The sequence below is a fragment of the Macrotis lagotis genome, chromosome 2 (genome assembly GCF_037893015.1).
Source record: "Macrotis lagotis isolate mMagLag1 chromosome 2, bilby.v1.9.chrom.fasta, whole genome shotgun sequence".
In the NCBI taxonomy this organism is placed as follows: domain Eukaryota; kingdom Metazoa; phylum Chordata; class Mammalia; order Peramelemorphia; family Peramelidae; genus Macrotis; species Macrotis lagotis.
Window position 1 is genome coordinate 325,431,934 of NC_133659.1, and position 17,086 is coordinate 325,449,019.

The 17,086-nt window shown below is 48.8% G+C and overlaps 1 protein-coding gene across 3 annotated transcripts in view; it reads right to left on the minus strand.

The window, feature by feature from the left end:
• Window positions 1-592: 592 nt before the first annotated feature.
• PRDM4 (PR/SET domain 4) overlaps window positions 593-17,086 on the minus strand; it is a 35,871-nt gene continuing 19,377 nt past the window's right edge. For all 3 annotated transcript variants that reach the window (XM_074226781.1, XM_074226780.1, XM_074226779.1), the window contains 4 exons: window positions 3,657-3,784; window positions 2,565-2,876; window positions 2,293-2,461; window positions 593-2,167 (listed from right to left, as the gene is read on the minus strand). In XM_074226781.1, coding sequence (XP_074082882.1) covers window positions 1,660-2,167; window positions 2,293-2,461; window positions 2,565-2,876; window positions 3,657-3,784 — 1,117 coding nt within the window. In that variant the 3' untranslated portion in view covers window positions 593-1,659. The remainder of the gene's footprint in view (window positions 2,168-2,292; window positions 2,462-2,564; window positions 2,877-3,656; window positions 3,785-17,086) is intronic.

The following is a 17,086-nucleotide window of genomic DNA, read 5'->3' on the forward strand; positions in this document are numbered from 1 at the left end:
GACCCAACCAACATTTGGATTTGAAGGCTGGTTCCCAGATGCGAGGGGGCTGCCCAGGATCACTACTAAGACCCCGCTGCCCCCACAGTCACGCCCCTGCCCTGGCTGATGCCCACTCCCCTTGACCTACATGTGGCATCCTGAGGACTGGAAATCATTGATCCTCTAGTTTAGATTTTCATTTCACTCTCTGCCTGCCTTCTGTGAGCCTTTATTTTATAACAAACTAAGTCTTTTCTGTGTGAGTAAAGAAGCCCGAGTTCAAAGGTCAGTCTTCTCACAGATGGCAAAGTCTGTTCTCCCCATCAATCACCTTTAAAAAAACTGGACCAAGTTTTGAGGTTCAATCCTCTCATAAAAACTCTGAATTCTAAGAGGATCATTACGCTAACTCCGAGAAGTCGCTGCCATCTGGGGAGCGCCCGGCCAACCGACCCCATCCTCTGGTCCTTGGCCCAAGGCAGTAGCCCCTAGACGGAGCCAGGTCCCATAAGCACTGCTCCAGCTGAGTCCTGATGTTGCCCCCCCACCCCCCACCCCGTGCTACGCCCGTACAATTGAGTCATATCTCATTCTCCGACTGCCCGAGGTGATCCGTTGGCCCTCTCTATTTGGCCAGCGGCATTCCTGTTAATAAGATGTGGATCCTTCCTGCCCCTGGGAGTCTGGAGCTTCCACCATCTTCCTTGTTCTTGAGAAGCTCAAGGGTGGAGGGGCCTTGACCTCGGCAGCTGGGGGGCTGGGACAAAGAGGGGGGGGGACAGTGAAGAGAGGCCAAAGCCCTGCCAGGCCGAAATCCTCCGAGGTGCTGATGGAATGCTTCCTCCCCCCATCTGGGCTTTAAACACACACAGACATGCACACACACACACACACACACACACGCACACACACACACTTTACCTTTTCTTTAAAAAATGTTTTTGATTTAATTTTTTCCTAGAGTACAGGTTTGAATGAAATACATCCATCCAATAAATAGAATAGCAGCACAACCTTCCCAGTTGCCTCCACTCTCAGCCCAGAAGAATCTCATCCACAAACGGTGTCAGTTTGGGTCTGATTCACCCATGAAAGGCCCAGGGGCACCTCACAATCTGCACCGGGGTTGGTCGGCCCCCACTGTCTGGGCACCGGCATGTCCTAGTTTCTTGCATGCCCCACTGGTGTTAGGTTCCCTGAAGGCCCATGCCCCCCCGGAAGGCCAAGCTGTCCTGGTGTGATTCCTCTCTGTCCTTGCCTGGTGGGCCTCCCAGGGAGCCCCTCACTGCTCTGTCCAAGAGGACTCTGCTAGCTGTACCCACATGACGCCCCCCAACCTCAGCAGGGGCTGCTGGCAGCCAGCCTCGCCTCCTCCCATGGCTCCCCAGTCTCAGGCCTCAGCCTCTGCAGCCGGTGGTCCCTAGGTGGCTCTCCTGTTATCCTCCCCTATGAACCACCAGTGTCCCCCAGAGCCCGGGAGTGGTTGAGTGCCCATCCAACAGCCCAGGCTGGAGCTGTAGACCATGAGCCACAGGCCACGACCCAAGCCTTGACCTTTCAGGTGGGGAGCAGCAGGGAGCCGCCAGGTGAGAATCTGCAACCTGCTCTGCTCACACGTCCCTGGAGCCTGAGGTTCTCGACACCTCGGACGCAGAGTGCACTCTTCTTCTCAAAATGTTAAAGGGCAGCCTCCTCCCTGCCCTGGGCCCCTCTCCTGGCTGGGGAGACCAGGGCCCGAGTCTCCTTAAGTGCTTTGCCCATTTTCATTCTGGGTCTGTTTTGGCCACTGGCTGGAAAGAAATAAAAAGCTGCATTTGTATATAAAAACGCGGGCTTGGAGGTCTCCGGATTTCCCCTCTCCTCCCTCATTTGTGCCCCCGAGAGGCCATCCTCAGGGACAGCAGCGTACATGGTGCCATTCAGCCGGCACTCCTCGGGCGCCGTGGAGTCTCCCAGCGCTTCCTCCTCTGACTCGTCGTCCTCGTCCTCCTCCTGGGCCGAGGAGCTCGAGGTGGGGCCTTTGCAGATTTTCAGGTGGCGTGTCAGATGGTACTTGGTCAGGTAAGCCTTGGAACACTTCTCGCAGACGTAGTCCCGCTTCCCTTCATGGGAGTTGAGATGCTTCTTCAGGTGATTCGTCCTCAAGAAGAGCTTCTCGCACTTGGGACACTTGATCTGCCGGTCTCTGGGGGCGCAGAGGAGAAAGACTCAGCAACCCGGGCCCTGCCCGGAGCCCTCCCCACACCGGACCCTGGGACAGAGAGAGCAGTGCCAGGTCCCGCGTGCAACCTCCCGGCCTCGCCTACGTACTGCGTGTGGGTGAGCACATGCTGCTTGAGGTCCTGCCGCCTCATGAAGAGCTTGTCACAGTAATCGCACTTGAGGTTCTTCTCGCCCGTGTGGATGATCATGTGCGACTCCAAGTGCGCCTTCTGCGTGAAGGACTTGTCACACAGAGCACAGCGGTAGTTCTTCTGGCCTAGACGGCAGGCAGGAGTCAGCTCAACACCCCCACCCCAGGCACACCCCCCCGAGTCCTCCCAGCTGCTGCCCCCAGAACCCTCTTCCCTGCCATGGCGTACCCGTGTGTATCTTCAGGTGGGTGCGCAGGTTGCTGGGGTCACTGAAAGCTTTGCTGCAGAAGTCACACTTGTGAGGCTTCATCCCCATGTGGCCCATGAAATGCACATGGAGCTTGGAGGGCGAGACGAAGGCCTGGGGACACATGGAGCACTTCCATTTCCTCTCCTTGCTGTGGCCGGGCCCGTGACCGCCAGGGCTCTGGCTTGGGAGATGGGGGTGCACGTGGCTGCTCAGGTGGGCTTTGAACTCGCTGTAGGAGGCGCACTCCTTGCCGCAGTTACAGACGTGCACGTCCGGGTGCTCAGGAACCCCTAAAACCAAAAACATGAGGACTCTGGGTCAGAGATAGCATTAATGACCGTGTCCAGCCATCTGCCCCCTTTTCTCTGACACGTGTCCTCACTACAACACTGTTCCTCATGTGGGGGTCTCTCCTCCATCAGCCACAACTGACATCTTAATACAGAAATCAGTCACCAGGCCATCGATCAAGGATACTGCCCTGTGCGGGGTCAGAGGTTGGAGGGTGGCCTGGTCTAGAGGCATTGAGTGAAGCGACCCGTCTTCGGGGGCCCAGGGACCAGAGAACATCTGGGCAGGGTGCAGGGCCACCCATCACCTCCCTCTTCTGGTCTCAATGGCCTCCACTGCCTCCTGCTGCCCAACTAGAATCTTTTTGTATCTCAGGATGGGGAAGAAAAGGCCTTCGCTGTCTTCCAGAGAGAGGGCAGTCTGTCAATATACATTGAGCAGCTATTCTGTTGTCACTGAAGGTACAATAAGAACAGGATGGTCACTGGGGTACCAAGGGTGACGGGACTCCATTTTTGTCTCCCTGCCACTGCCCCCAGGAGGGGAGGGAGTCTCCCGCTGGGAGAAGGCTCAACCTTGACTCTTCTTCCATCTAAGCCACACCAGCCCCTGAGTGGGTAGGGGGGTCGGGGAGCATCCTGATTGTGTGGAAGGAACCTGAGGCTTCTCAGGTGGGCACAAGAGGCACAGGAGTGGGCTCTGCCATAAGGCTATTTCTGCTTCCCTCCCTCTTACTACTCTATGACTTAAGAATAAATGGAACCTGCTCCTCAGCTTACCCATCTGCTGGGCGTAATCCCGGCTGTAATAAAAAAGCAGCTCATTTTCCGGAGGGATATCCTGTGAGGTGCAGAAGTAGATTTTTCCATCGTGAGGATAAGCCACCAGATTTTGTTCTTCCCGGTTCCTGTAACATCAGACATGGGACAACCAGTCAAGCTCAGGACGTGGAAATGACCAAAGCTGACCGGGCGACATATGACCCTGAGCCACCACGCCGCTCCAGAGGCTTCTCCACAATCTCTAAAGATGTTTACCAACAAACAGGACTCCCCTGGGGAGACCAGGCTCCTGCCCTGGCTGGGGCCCATCTCTCAAGGAAGGGCAAGGCATTCAAGAAGAGCAAGCTCTAAGGAGAAATAACCCTCAAAAAAAATTTTAAAAGGAGGGACCTGGGCAGCTAGGTGGCACAGTGGATAGAGCACTGACCCTGGAGTCAGGAGGACCTGAGTTCAAATCCAACCTCAGATACTTAATAATTACCCAGCCGTGTAACCTTGGGCAAGCCACTTAACCCCATTGCCTTAAAATAAGAATAAATTTTTTTTAAAAAGGAGGGACCTGTTGTTCCTTCCAGACCCCGATCTTCAAATGCTCCAGGTGAGACACTCGGTGTCTAATCTGTCCACAAATAAAATCAACCAAAAGAAGGCTAGGCCAGAACATGAAACGTCCATCTCCCAGTATTTCAAGAGAAAAGTATCAAATCTGTGGCAGCAGCAGATTGTTAGAGGAAGGAAGGCTGTCAAGGAGGGATAAAGAACAGGCCGAGACTCTGGTGGAAGCCTAGAGCTGGACGCGGGGAGGAAGAAGTCCTCCCAAGACGACAGACAGATGCAACCAGGAAGGGGCAGAGAGGAGGGGAGGGGAAATGGAGATGGCATTGCCCAACAACTTCTGGGGGCAGGTACCGTGACAAAGCCAAGCAGGTGGCAACTCCCTCTGGCAAATTCACCTGGACATGAGTGACAGGAACCCCAACCCGAAACGACACCAACACCTGGAAGGGCTGGATAGGAGACGCAAGACCACGAGAGCAGAGGCTGCCAAAGGATACAGAGAGCTAGCTGAGGTGGGGTTTTGAAGCCCAGCTTCAAATAGAAGGATGACAGACCCCTGATTAGAGGCAAAGTGACCCCAAAACAATGCTGCCAAGAACATATCTGCAGATGTGTGCACAGGCCGGGGGAAGAAGAGGACGTAGCTATCTTCTCAAGAGAGGACAGTCAGTCAATAGACACTGAGCAGCTACTCTGTCGTCAGTGGAGATACAAAAAGAGGCAACAGGTAGTCCCTGCCCTCGAGGAGCTTACATTCTGATCTAATGGCCACAAAGAAAGCAGAAGAGCAGCTGACACCCCAAAGCTTACGGGAGACAAAATCCAAGGATAAGAGGGAGGAGGGAGGAGCATCATCACTCCTGTAAACACAGATGCACCTGGGTGAAGGTCCTGGAGTCAAGAAAAGGAGGAGTATATGAAAGGAATGAATGGACTCACCAGGTCCCTGCCCCCAGGGAGCGCCCCGGAGCTTGGAACAAGCAGAGGGGGACAAAAAGGAAGGGTCTGACCAAAACAGAAGAGAAGGTGTCCAAAGTCAGCCAGGAGAGGTGGGGCTGCAGACCTGAGAATGGGAGGACAAAGGTGGGGAGGGCACCAGCAAGAATCCTGGGCCCAGCCCTAGTCTGTCTCAGGAAGCTTTCCAGAGCACTGAAGCTCCAGTGTGAAAGATCATGGAAAAGGAATGTCGAGCCTGGAGAAGGGCAAATGTCTGGGTTCTCAAAAAAGTCAGAACAGACTAGTGAGTCCAACTTGGATTCCTGGGGAAATCCCAGAATCTACTGGAGAGGTGGGAGAGGGGCTCCTCAAACCTGACTCACTACCAGGCTGCCCCCAACTACGGTTCACGTACACCTGGGCAAAGCTTTTAACTCAGCAAGAGTGGCCAGAGAGGAATTAGAGGATAAACAGTTCAAATGGGTTGAAAGGACTACTGCAGGGGTCTCTGCTCCTCCTGGTCTGGTTACCATTTCTATCAAGGATTTAGAGAAAAGCTTAGAGAACAGCATACAAGTCAGGAAACTAATACACAGCATCCACAAAGCCACAGCAGTGGAATAAACTGAATAAAGTGAAATCAAATAGTGATGGCTGTAAAGTCTTGTCCTTGGCCAAGTACCCAGTAGGCTCAGAGAAGGGCCAAGGCAATCCCCGGCTGCACTACGGAGAGGGAGGTGAGTCTAGTACTTTGTGCTTCTCATACTCCTCTAAGTTTTGTGCTAAAGACATGGACAAACAGCAGACCTCATATGAGAGACAGTGGAAGGAATTGGACAGGTCTGAGGGGAAGGGAAAACTCCAGGGGAGGGGAGGGTGGAGATGGTAGCTCCCTTCCATGCCCCACTTCCTTTATCTCAATGGTTGTCAGGGAGGAGGGGTCACACCTGTTCTTTCTGACCCCTGGGAGTCCGATATAACTTGACACCACACCCCAAGGGCAGGGCAGAGGTTGGGGGGTCCCTGCCAATTCTCTCCAATCTGAGATTCTGTAACATCTCAACTTATAAAAACATACTCTAAGATAACTATGGTTTTCCTTATTAGCATGATAAATTAGATGCACTGTTTGTAACTCAAGGGAATTATGTTTAGGTTAACAATTAATTTAACTAGGCCTTCACACTGAAGATCTGAAGAAAATAATACCATGCCCTACCTTATCGACCTGTCCGTTTCACCAAATATATTAATCTTTTCTCCCTTTTGCCAGATCCCACTTCTCAGTTTAGATCACAAGTGGTTCCTAAAGGGGGTGATCCCAGTGATGTCATCACTTCCAGCCCCTAAAGCACCTGTCTGTTAACTAGCTTGGGCTGGGCCCCTTCCCAGGGAACTATTCTCTTGTCCTGCCTCCTGGATGAAAATAGGGGTGACTTTGTCTCCACAAAGAGGACAAAACCAGGGGGATCCCATTTGAGATGGTTCTGATTTTCTCGTCAAAATGACCAGGGACAGTTGTTATCTATCAAGTGATTAAGACTCCTCAATTTCCAGAGAGGGGTGTGAGCATCCACACCTGAAGGCCGTCCCACCTGTCAAGCAGGACTGTCCTACCTTTGCCAGGGGGAGGGCGAACTGATGTACCATCAGACCAATCAGAAGGAGGTTAAAAGGCCCTGTCGGCTCTCACTCAGGGTCTTTGGTCATTCAGAGAGGTCACTGACCCAATTTATCGGTGGTTGCTAAACTAATTCTGCTCATGTCCTGGCTTTTTCCTGAGGTGCCCATCAGACTGTTTTACTAACAGTAGACATGTTACTGTTAACAAAATGTCATCTTACCCTGGAGAATCATGCCTCAGCATCATTTTTACATGTTACAGTTTAGGAGACTCATGGGGATTTTAGGGTGAAGACCAGATCCCTTAGAAGACTCTCACTTCTTTGGGCCCTGGTGGACATTTTTCACCTAACAGAAGTGGGTTTTTTTTTTTCAAGGAATTGTGGCTATGACTTGACTCCCCCCCCCCCCAACCCAAGATATCTGGGTAAGGAGGTAAGTACCCTTTTGGGATATTTTTATATTAAAATATGTAAATTTGTGTATACATTTAAAAATAATTGGCAATAAAAACCCAGTTATATTCCCCAGACTGCCTTTGAAGAGAACTATTTCCTTGAAAGATCTCTCCAGGTAGGTTTGGGAGATAATTTAGGGGGATGATTTGGGCATGCTTCAATTTTCAGCATTTTCCCAAACTTACAAATCTGAGAAAGTCCCTATGTTTCTACCAGAAATAAGAGCATTCATTTGCTTCCTTGGTGATTTCTAAGAGTTTTTTGAAAATTGAGAAGTTCCTAATATTTCTAGCCAGAGAATTGCGATTTGTATCCCACCACTGGTCTAAAGGGATTGGCCTTCTCACATGTGAGGGAGTGTGGAGCGGCTGCCTTTGTCCCCCGTGGTTTGTTCTGGCTGCGGTTTCATCAATAGCACTGAGTGACAGTGCCCTTTTAGTTCACTTAGGGAGAGAGGTTTAGTCCTTAACCCTGCCCCCCAGTAGATTATGAACTGGGTTCCCAGACAAGGGACTGAACCCACTGGCAGCCACATCTATGCTGGGTGGGCATGACACAGGGGCATGAAAGTAGAAAACAAGGGTCAATGGGGAAATCTAAGTGGTTTCATTTGTATCAAAAGTGTCAACAGATCTTTTCTTAACCATTACTTGACCATTATCTGGCGCTAAAAATACTGGCATCCAGTTTCCTAATCCCAAGCACCAAACCTGGGACTGGCCCCATGGGAGGGACTCCTGAAAACCACCCAAACCTTAGAAGGGCATCCTTGGTGGGGCAGCTAGGTGGCACAGTGGATAAAGCACCAGCCCTGGAGTCAGGAGGACCTGGGTTCAAATCGGATCTCAGACACTTAATGATGACCTAGCTGTGTGGCCTTGGGCAAGTCACAACCCTTGCAAAAAACCTAAAAAAGAGAGAGAGAGAGAGAGAGAGAGAGAGAGAGAGAGAGAGAGAGAGAGAGAGAGAGAGAGAGAGAGAGCACGCACGTCCTTGGAAATCATCTTTCTACTGACCACTCAAAAAGTTGAGCTGGAAACTGAACCCATAACAAAGAATCTTTTAAATTCTTCCTTTGGCTGACAAGGGGTTTACTTCAGAGGCTGCTACTGAAGCCTCAAGCTAACAGTCAGAGGAAAGCTCTCCAATTAACTGTTGCTGTGCAGTGCCTGTCTATCTCACACATCTTCCAAGCTTATATTGAAGAATTTGTTTTCATGGGAGCTAGAACTAGCAAAACAAAATGTGCCAAAGGAAATTTGTTTGGAGAACCTCCTTGAAGCATGGTGCAGGGGAACCTCTCAACCAAGCCAAGGAGACAAGCAATTAGGTTTTGTAATATCTGGTTAAAACAGGGAAAAATTCAGCTGGTGAATTATTCTGGCTTGAGTTTGAAACCTTTGATTTTATAATTGGAAGGATTTAAGAGTAGGCTTGGCAGATAAAAACCCCAATCAGTTGAGACTATTGGTATTTATGAATTAACTGATCCTTTAAATGAATTTAAATCATCTGAAGGCCTCATTCTCCTTTGAAAATCTGTCAGTCGTGATCAAAGGGGCAAAGTGAATTTTATTAGGGTACCCCGGCACTCAGCCCTCAGCCCCCTCTACCTGGAGCTGTTGGGGGTCACTTTCAAGTCCTAGTTAGTTCTGCCTTGGAAGATGTAGCCACTTTAATAGTGAGTGTGATTTCCTCAGAAGAGAGCTGAACCATCATAGAAGCAACAAAGGCTCTAGGAGAATGGGCTGTCTCTGACCCCAAGGTCCTCCCCAAGTGGCCTTTACAAGACTTGCACTGGGACCCCAACGATCTAGATGATTCCCTCAGATCCCAGCAGATTCAGTCTTTGCTTAGCTGTGTGAATGAATGCACAGCATGACCAGAGAACTGGAAGAAGTTCAGGACATAGTGTAGAAGACTGAGAATCCTGATCATTTTTTACGATGAGCTATGCAAAAGCACAAACCTGTCTGCAAGATGAGACCTCACCAACCCTCACAAGGCATGTTTTCTGCACTTTGCTAATCAGTCAGTACCTAAAATAAGAAGGCAGTTTCATAAAGGAGACTCTGGAGAGTAAAGAATGTCTAGAGACCAGCTGAAGGACACTGTCCAACTTGAACACCGCCCCCCCCAAAATGAAAGACAAGAGGTAATGCCACAGGGAAAAAGAGGAACAGGCTATCATTACCACAATGCCAGGAGTTTCAGTCCAAATCATTCCTGGCTTTCTCACCCAGGTACCGCTAGGAAAGATTCTAAAATCTCATTTTTACTGAGGAAGGAAAGACTATGTGGACAGAAGGCAGAAAGCAAAGGGACCTTAAGAATGAAAGGGGGAATAGATTCAGAGGCTCCCCAGAAAAACAGCAATGCATGAGAGAGGCCAAGGAGCCGTATGGGTTTGGAATAAGGATTTTTTGGTTTTCCCAGAAGCTGAAGTCCTAGCCCCCATTACCTCAGTGAACCCTATCTTAGCTTTAAGGTTGTGGACCCATTTGCTAGATACAGTAGCCTGTAAAACGGACCTAAGAAGTAGGTCTGACTACATAGGTCTCCCTTCTGGAATACTTTCTTTTCCCCTTATACCCACATCTCCTAGTAAACCAAATGGGACAAGACCTATGCAAACTTGGGGCTCTGTCCTTATAGCTGCTGTCAAGGTAATATATTTAAAAACTGCAAAAGTATACTTTGATCAAAGTTTCTTTATAATAGCAATTAGTGCAATCAATTTAGAGTGTCAGCAACTATTGTTTAAAAATGTATATTACCACTGTAAAGCTTTTATAAGGAATAGTGGAAGTTGAAAAAAGCAACTCTCTTGATTAGGCAATGAAAGAATATTCATTCTCTCCAGATACTGAAAAGTGAAGAATAAACAGAAAAGAGAAGTGAATAAATAAAACTTAACTTGGAAAAATGCTTATGAGGGGCAGCTAGGTATGCAGTAGATAAGAGTGCTGGCCCTGGGGTCAGGAGGACCTGAATTCAAATCCAGCTTCAGACACTTGACACTGACTAGCTGTGTGACCCTGGGCAAGTCATTTAACCCTGATCATCTCCAAAAAATCCTTTGCGTTGACTTAATCATCATGTGATTAGAACAGGTTTTTGTAGGTTTGCTGACTAGGCCTGAGAGAGCTCAAAGCCTCCCTAGACTCCTGTGCCTCAACAGGAACAAAAGTGGGGTGGCTAGGTGGTGCAGTGGATAGAGCACCAGCCCTGGAGTCAGGAGGACCTGAGTTCAAATCTGGTCTCAGATACTTAATAATTGCCTAGCTGTGTGGCCTTGGGCAAGCCACTTAACCCCATTGCCTTGCAAAAAGAAAAAACACCCTAAAAAACAAACAAACAAACAAAAAAAAAAACCAGGAGCAGAAGCTACTGCAGGGCTTTTGACCTGAAAGGCTGTGGTTTGGAAATTTTTGTAATTACTAAGAACTTAATGGATTTTTTTAGAGATTTGTCCCCCCCAAAATGTTTTCATATACCGGGACCAGAAGTGCACAGTCCAGGTCTATCTTCTTTCCAACTGAGTAGGAGACATCTTCTTTTCATCTTCTAAGAGTCAATACAACTAATCAAGCAATAATTCAACAGTTTAGCTGTTACAGGGAAATGAATGAAAAAGCTGTCTGAGTTGAAACGTCCCATACAGTTGAGGAAATAAAATTTTAGTAAACTGACTGGATTAACTTTTTGTGCTAAAGGAAAAATGCAATTCTATAGATAGTCCAGGATATTATTGAAATAGAGACTTTGGGAATGAAGCAGGTAAAGGAAAGTTGTGGGAAAAAGAATATGAAGGAAATAAGAGATTTAAGGAGGGTTTTTGACTTTGATGAAATAAGGAGGAGTAGGGGAAGCAGCTGCCTCCTTGACCTCCATCCTGAGTCTCGCCCTCAGGCAAAGTAATGGGCTGGGAACAAGGACGAGGCCAGGCTTTTTCAGTGACTTCAAAATAGAGAAAAACTTTAAAGTTGGGAGAGAAACCTTGTACCTAAAAGGAGCTAAGTGATAAATGAGGTTTCAAACTTGAGGGCTGACAGAAAGTTTTTGGGTTTTTAAATGCAGTCACTAATAGTTATAAAACCAAGATTTGATTTGGTTGAAATACGTCCTGAACTACATTAGGATGTAGTCTAAGTGGGTTAACCCTGTTAGATAACTGGTAGAGCAGAACTCAAAAACAAGCATGCTACTTTTAAATCTTTGGCAGTAGATAACCTGACTGTTGTGCTGAGACCAAGACCAGCAGAGTTTCAGGGTGGAGTTTACTGCCAGCGACTGCACAGGGTTCAGAGCAAACCACATGGAGCACATCCAAACAAAGGGAGAATGGAGTTGATAAAGGCTAAAACCACAGAGGGGAGGGGGCTCGATAGCATAGCAGGAGTTACAGAAGCAGGACATACAGCAAAGGTTAGGTTACTCGGCATCTGATGGCACAACGGATGCTTTAGTATAGCCGTCACCACAGGGTTGGCCAATGAGGCGACATGCTGCAGGATGCTCCTGAAATTAAACAGATGCTTCCCAATGTGCATCACCTTGAGAGGTTTCAAGAGACTCCTCAGAGTTTCAAATTTCCCTTATTGTCACACCTGCACAGGGGTCATGCGAAGGTCAACACTACATTCTCCACTTTTCTGACTAATCAAGCCCTTGCTTCTAAATTTTCACAGGATGAGGTGGTCCTCAGGGATCCCTAGTGGGGGGTCACTAAGGGAAAAGACCTTCACAAGAATTGATGTGGGATCGCGAGGCATATAAAATGAGAGAAGAGATGGGGGCCTACAGTCAGGGCAAGAGTCAGGAGGAAGAGAGGGCTGACAAGGGCGGAGATCAGAGTAGCCAGCCAGGGAGATGTTCGAAACAGGCTCTGGTACCGGTCTTCAGAATTTTCCCTCTCCCTCTGCCTAGCTTCTGGGTTCTTGATGGCTGGGAAAGGCTCTCCTGGAGCACCTTGGAGTTGTCGGCATAGAAGCAGCAGGCTTCTCAAGAGCAGCGCACAAACCTCCCGATTTGAGGAAGAGGAGATCCAGACCACTTCGATTCTGGAGGACCATTTCTACCAGAGTTAATCTGTTTCTCCAACTGGGACACGGAGTTTTCTAGGTGGCCGAAATCCAAGTCTACTTGTGCGCCCAATTCCCGGTAGCTTTCCTTGCTATAAGGGCAGCAGTTCTGACTGCTGTGGAGCCCACTGGGCCCAGCCCCACCAATGCGGGGATTAGGATTGATACCACTTGTTTGTGTAAGTCCTCCCATCCATCAGTTTAGGTAGCAGCAAGACCCGAGGGAGGATGGATGCCAGGAGACACAGGGACTTGTCCTGGGGTAAGACTTGGGCCGATACATATCTGGTAAGGCCATCCAGACAGGTGAACTAGGCTCCTCCAGGGACTTGGCTCAGGAGTTGCAGCTAGCTAGGTACAAAAGGGATTCAGGAGTAGAGGACGTCACCAGGCAGGTATCACGTCAGCCGGGGTTGTTCCCAAGAACAAATGGAGGCATCAGATGTGCTGGTGATGTTCGGAATGCTAGGCCTATATGGTATGGGGGCTGAGCATCCACACATAACCAACAGCCCTTCCCTAACCCAGGCTTTTGTGCCACAACGAGCAGATTGAGAAAGGGGTTGCTGATTTGGATGGGAGTCCTGACCTAGCTCGGGAAAGCCTGGTGAGGCTGTAGGCAGCCTGATACTAGGAGGGCTCAGGTGGCTGGGGGTATCGGATCGGGGATGGCCAATTCACCCAATGGTCCCATTGGTCAGGGTAATGGACTTGGGACTTGGCCTTTGTGATAGTAAGGATGACTCTGGGGTCTGCTCCAGCCCTTCCCCTGTTATCTAGATGCATATTCCAGGTCCGGGGACCATGTTAAAAAGGACTGGGAGGCTGAAGAATAGAGAAGAACATGGCAGAGGAACATGGCAGAGGAACAAGGTTTGGGAATTTCTGCATTGAGATGTGGGGATCTGACCCAGCCCGATTCCCTGTTTCATTACATACCACCTCACAATGCAAAGATGCTATAACAGCAATAACACAGCCACACTTGGGACAAAAGTGGGAGGTTCTATATAGACATGTAGCATCCCAATTATATGATGAAAATCCTAGGCACAAATGCACCCCAGAGTATGGGTTCTATAAAAAGGATGCATTTCCAACTGATTGAGAAAAGAGGGAACACAAATCTAGCCTAAAAACTTCCCATCACTGAGGCCTTGAGCCTTTGTCCAGGAATCCTTCTCAACCCAGAAGGTCCACAGCATTTGGTCACCTTTACAGTGGTTGGGGTGGTCAGGATGATAGTGTGGGGGTCCCTTCCAAGTCCCTTCCAGATGCTGTGAATTTCTTAAGTAGGCCTGAATCCCTTGGCTGGAAGGGATGTACAGGCTCAGACGAAGGGACAGGTAAAGCTTCTCAAACAGATCTCTGGAGCTTAGTCTGCATCTCCTCAAGACCCTGCAAGAACTTTAAGGATGAATTAATAGCCTCAGCCCTCAGTTCTTCCTGGAGGACAGGAGGTGGGCTCCCATATATATTTCGAATGGGGAGAGTCCAATACGATTTGGAGTACACCTGATCTTAAGAGGGCCAAGGGAAGGAGTGTGACCCAATTCTCTTTGGTTTCCATCACTAATTTGGTCAAATATTCCTTCAAGTTTCTTTAAGTTCATTCAACCTGCTTCTAGGGCCTCTATGTACAATGTAGCTTCCATTTGCATTCCAGGACTCTAGCTATTCCTTGAAAAATTTGGGCTGTAAAAGCTGGACTATTGTCTGATCCAATTCCTACTGGGAGGCCAAACCAGGGAAGAAGAGCATTCAAAATCTTTTTAACAACTACCATGGCTGTTTCATGTTTTGTTGGAAGGCCTCAACCCATTCTGAGAGTGTCAATAAAAACCAAAAGGAATCTGAACCCTGCTGCTGGTGGACTTCAGTGAAGTCCTCCCATTTTTCCCCTGAGTTGTTCTCCTCCAAGTCTTATTTCCAGCAGAATTGACACTCCCTGTTTAGCATTTACTTAGGCATACCTTGTAACTGTGCTTGATAGGGTGTTATCTAATTGTGGATTACAGTATCTGTCCTTCAAAAACAGGTTTATAGTTCCTAGATGGGTGGTTTGATATAGGTGTTTACTATTTCTCTTCCTATTGCTTCTGGAATAAGGATTCTTCCATCTGGAAATATCTACCATCCCCCCTACCCCTGCTCCTCTGGTGGCAGGGGTGGTGGGATGGGGTCTGGGAATACAAGGGGCTAAGCAGTCAGGGGTGGCTGCTGCCCTGGCCACAGCATCTGCAGCACAGTTGCCAAGAGCCTCAGGGGAATTTCCAGACTGATGCCTGAGACAGTGAATGATAGCTACCTGGAAGGGAGTCAGACAGAATCGAGAAGACCCAGGATTTCCTCCTTATTCTTTATATCTTTTCCAGTGGAGGTGAGTAAGCCATGTTCTTGATAAAGCACAGTGTGGACATGAACAGTAGCAAAAACATAGTGACTATCAGTAAAAACATTAGCAGCACAGTCTTGAAAAGCAAAGGGCCTGAGTCAGGGCCACCAGCTCAATCTTCTGAGCGGAGGACCAAAGAATCAAGAGGGAAGAAGATTCCATGCCTGCCACCCCTGCCAACTCCATTCTCAACAAAACTATTGCCATCAGTGAAAAGGGTGAACCCGGATCAGGGAGTGGGGAGTGAGAGAGGTCAGGGTGGGTAGCCTGAATTTCATCCACAGCAGTAATGAGCAGGAGAGTATGGGCTCAGAGTCAGGGAGTAGGGTAGCAGGACTGAGAGAAGCAGTTTTGGAAAAGGTTAGGCGGGGTTGACCCAGGAGGAGAGCCTGGTAGTGGGTAAGGCAAGAGTTAGACAACGGGTGACCATGAGTGCTTCGGAGGAGCACTTCAACAGAGTGAGGGGCAATAACAGACAGAAATTGCCCAAGTGAGAGTTTAGCAGCTTCATGGACAAGGAGAGTGGTAACTGCCACTGCCCGTAGGCAGGGGGCCAGCCAGAAGCAACAGGGTCAAGTTTAGACAGATAAACAAGGGGAAGGCGTCAGAGGCCCGGCAACTGGATGAGCATTCCCTTGGCTATTCCTTTGGCCTCAGCCACAAAAAAGGTGGAAGGGTTTAGTGAATCTGGTAAGATCAGGGCCAGGTTAGGGACTAAGGCTTTTTTGAGTCGTTCAAAGGCTTCTTGTTCCATGTTCAGAGCAATGAACCTGACCCAGCAGTGGCTGAATACAGTGGTTTGGCGATTTCTGCAAAGCCCAGAATCTACAATCTACAGCAGCCCACCATACCCAGGAATTCCTGGACTTGCTTTTTAGTGGCTGGGGCTGGGATAGTCAAGATTGCCTCAATCCGAGTAGGAAACAAGAGAGCATTTTCCTTTATCCAGGAGATACTCCCAAATAGGTGACTCGCAGTTGGCAGAATTGAGCTTTCCTCCCAGAGACCCAATAGCTAAGAGAGAGAAGAGACTTAAGTCCTTCAGAAGAGGGACTCTTTTGCAGTACCTAGCAAAAGATCATCCACATATTGGACAAGGGAACATTCGGGGTCAGCCCATTTGAAAGCAAACAGGTTGAATGGCAGGAAAAGAAGGCATCTTTTAAATCTAACACATTATAGACAGTGTGACTAGAAAAGAGCAGGCTAAGGAGGGTGTAAGGATTTGGGAGAGTGGGATGGATGGTCTCTATGTGTTTGTTAACCTCACGGAGGTTCTGAAGTGGTCTGAGATCCCAGGCTCACAGACAGAGAAGGGGAGTGCTCCAAGGGGACTGGCAGGAAACTAGAATACCAGTTTGGCAGAGCTGGATGTGGACTGCCACCCCTTTTGGGGCCTTATCGGGCATAGGATATTGGCGGACTGATACTGGGGAAGCAGCAACAAGAAGCTGGATGACTATCAGGGGGGTTAGATTCAGCCCAGACTAAGGGGAAATCAGATAGAAGTTTAGGTAGGAGAGAAGATTCACAGAGAGGTGGGGATTCTTTGAGTAAATATTCAGATGCAAGTGGCAATATAACCAGAACCCAAATAGGACTGGTTGCTGGAAAGGAGAGCAAGGCTCTTCCCCACCGAAGGTGATAGTAACCTGAAGCTTGTGGAGAAGATCTCTTCCTAGTAGAGGGTAGGAATGGTCAGGCATAACCAAGGAGGAGTGGGTAACTGTCCCATGCCCAAGGTTAACAGTTCTTTCAGAAGTCTAGGGGCAGTAAACAATCTGGCCTATGGTTCCCTGTATAGGGGTGGTCTTAGAAGACAGGACCAAAAGGCTGAGTAAGAACAGAATGAGTGTACCAGTTTCAACCAAAAAAAAAAAAATCAACCACGGGTCAGCACCCCATCTTAACTTGTACCCTTGGTTCCTAGGGGTCAAGAGGAAAGGAACCAGGGCCCCATCAGTCCTCCACGGATAGAACCTTGGGAGTTGTCCTCCCTCGGTCCTCCTTGTTCAGGCACTTGTTCTTCCAGTGCCCTGTTTCCTTGCAATAAGCACACTGGCCTTTACCCAAAAGGGAATATGACCTCCATGGGCCTTTCGGAGGGGCAGAGGGAGGGGAATCTTTTTTTTTTTAGGTTTTTTTGCTAGGCAAATGGGGTTAAGTGGCTTGCCCAAGGCCACACAGCTAGGTAATTATTAAGTGTCTGAGACCGGATTTGAACCCAGGTATTCCTGACTCCGGGGCCGGTGCTTTATCCACTGTGCCACCTAGCCACCCCGGGAGGGGAATCTTTGAGAGCAGCCACTAAAACCTTGGCCAAATGCTTGTCAGACTTATCAGTGGGGTTGTCGTGGGTATTAAAGACCTTTT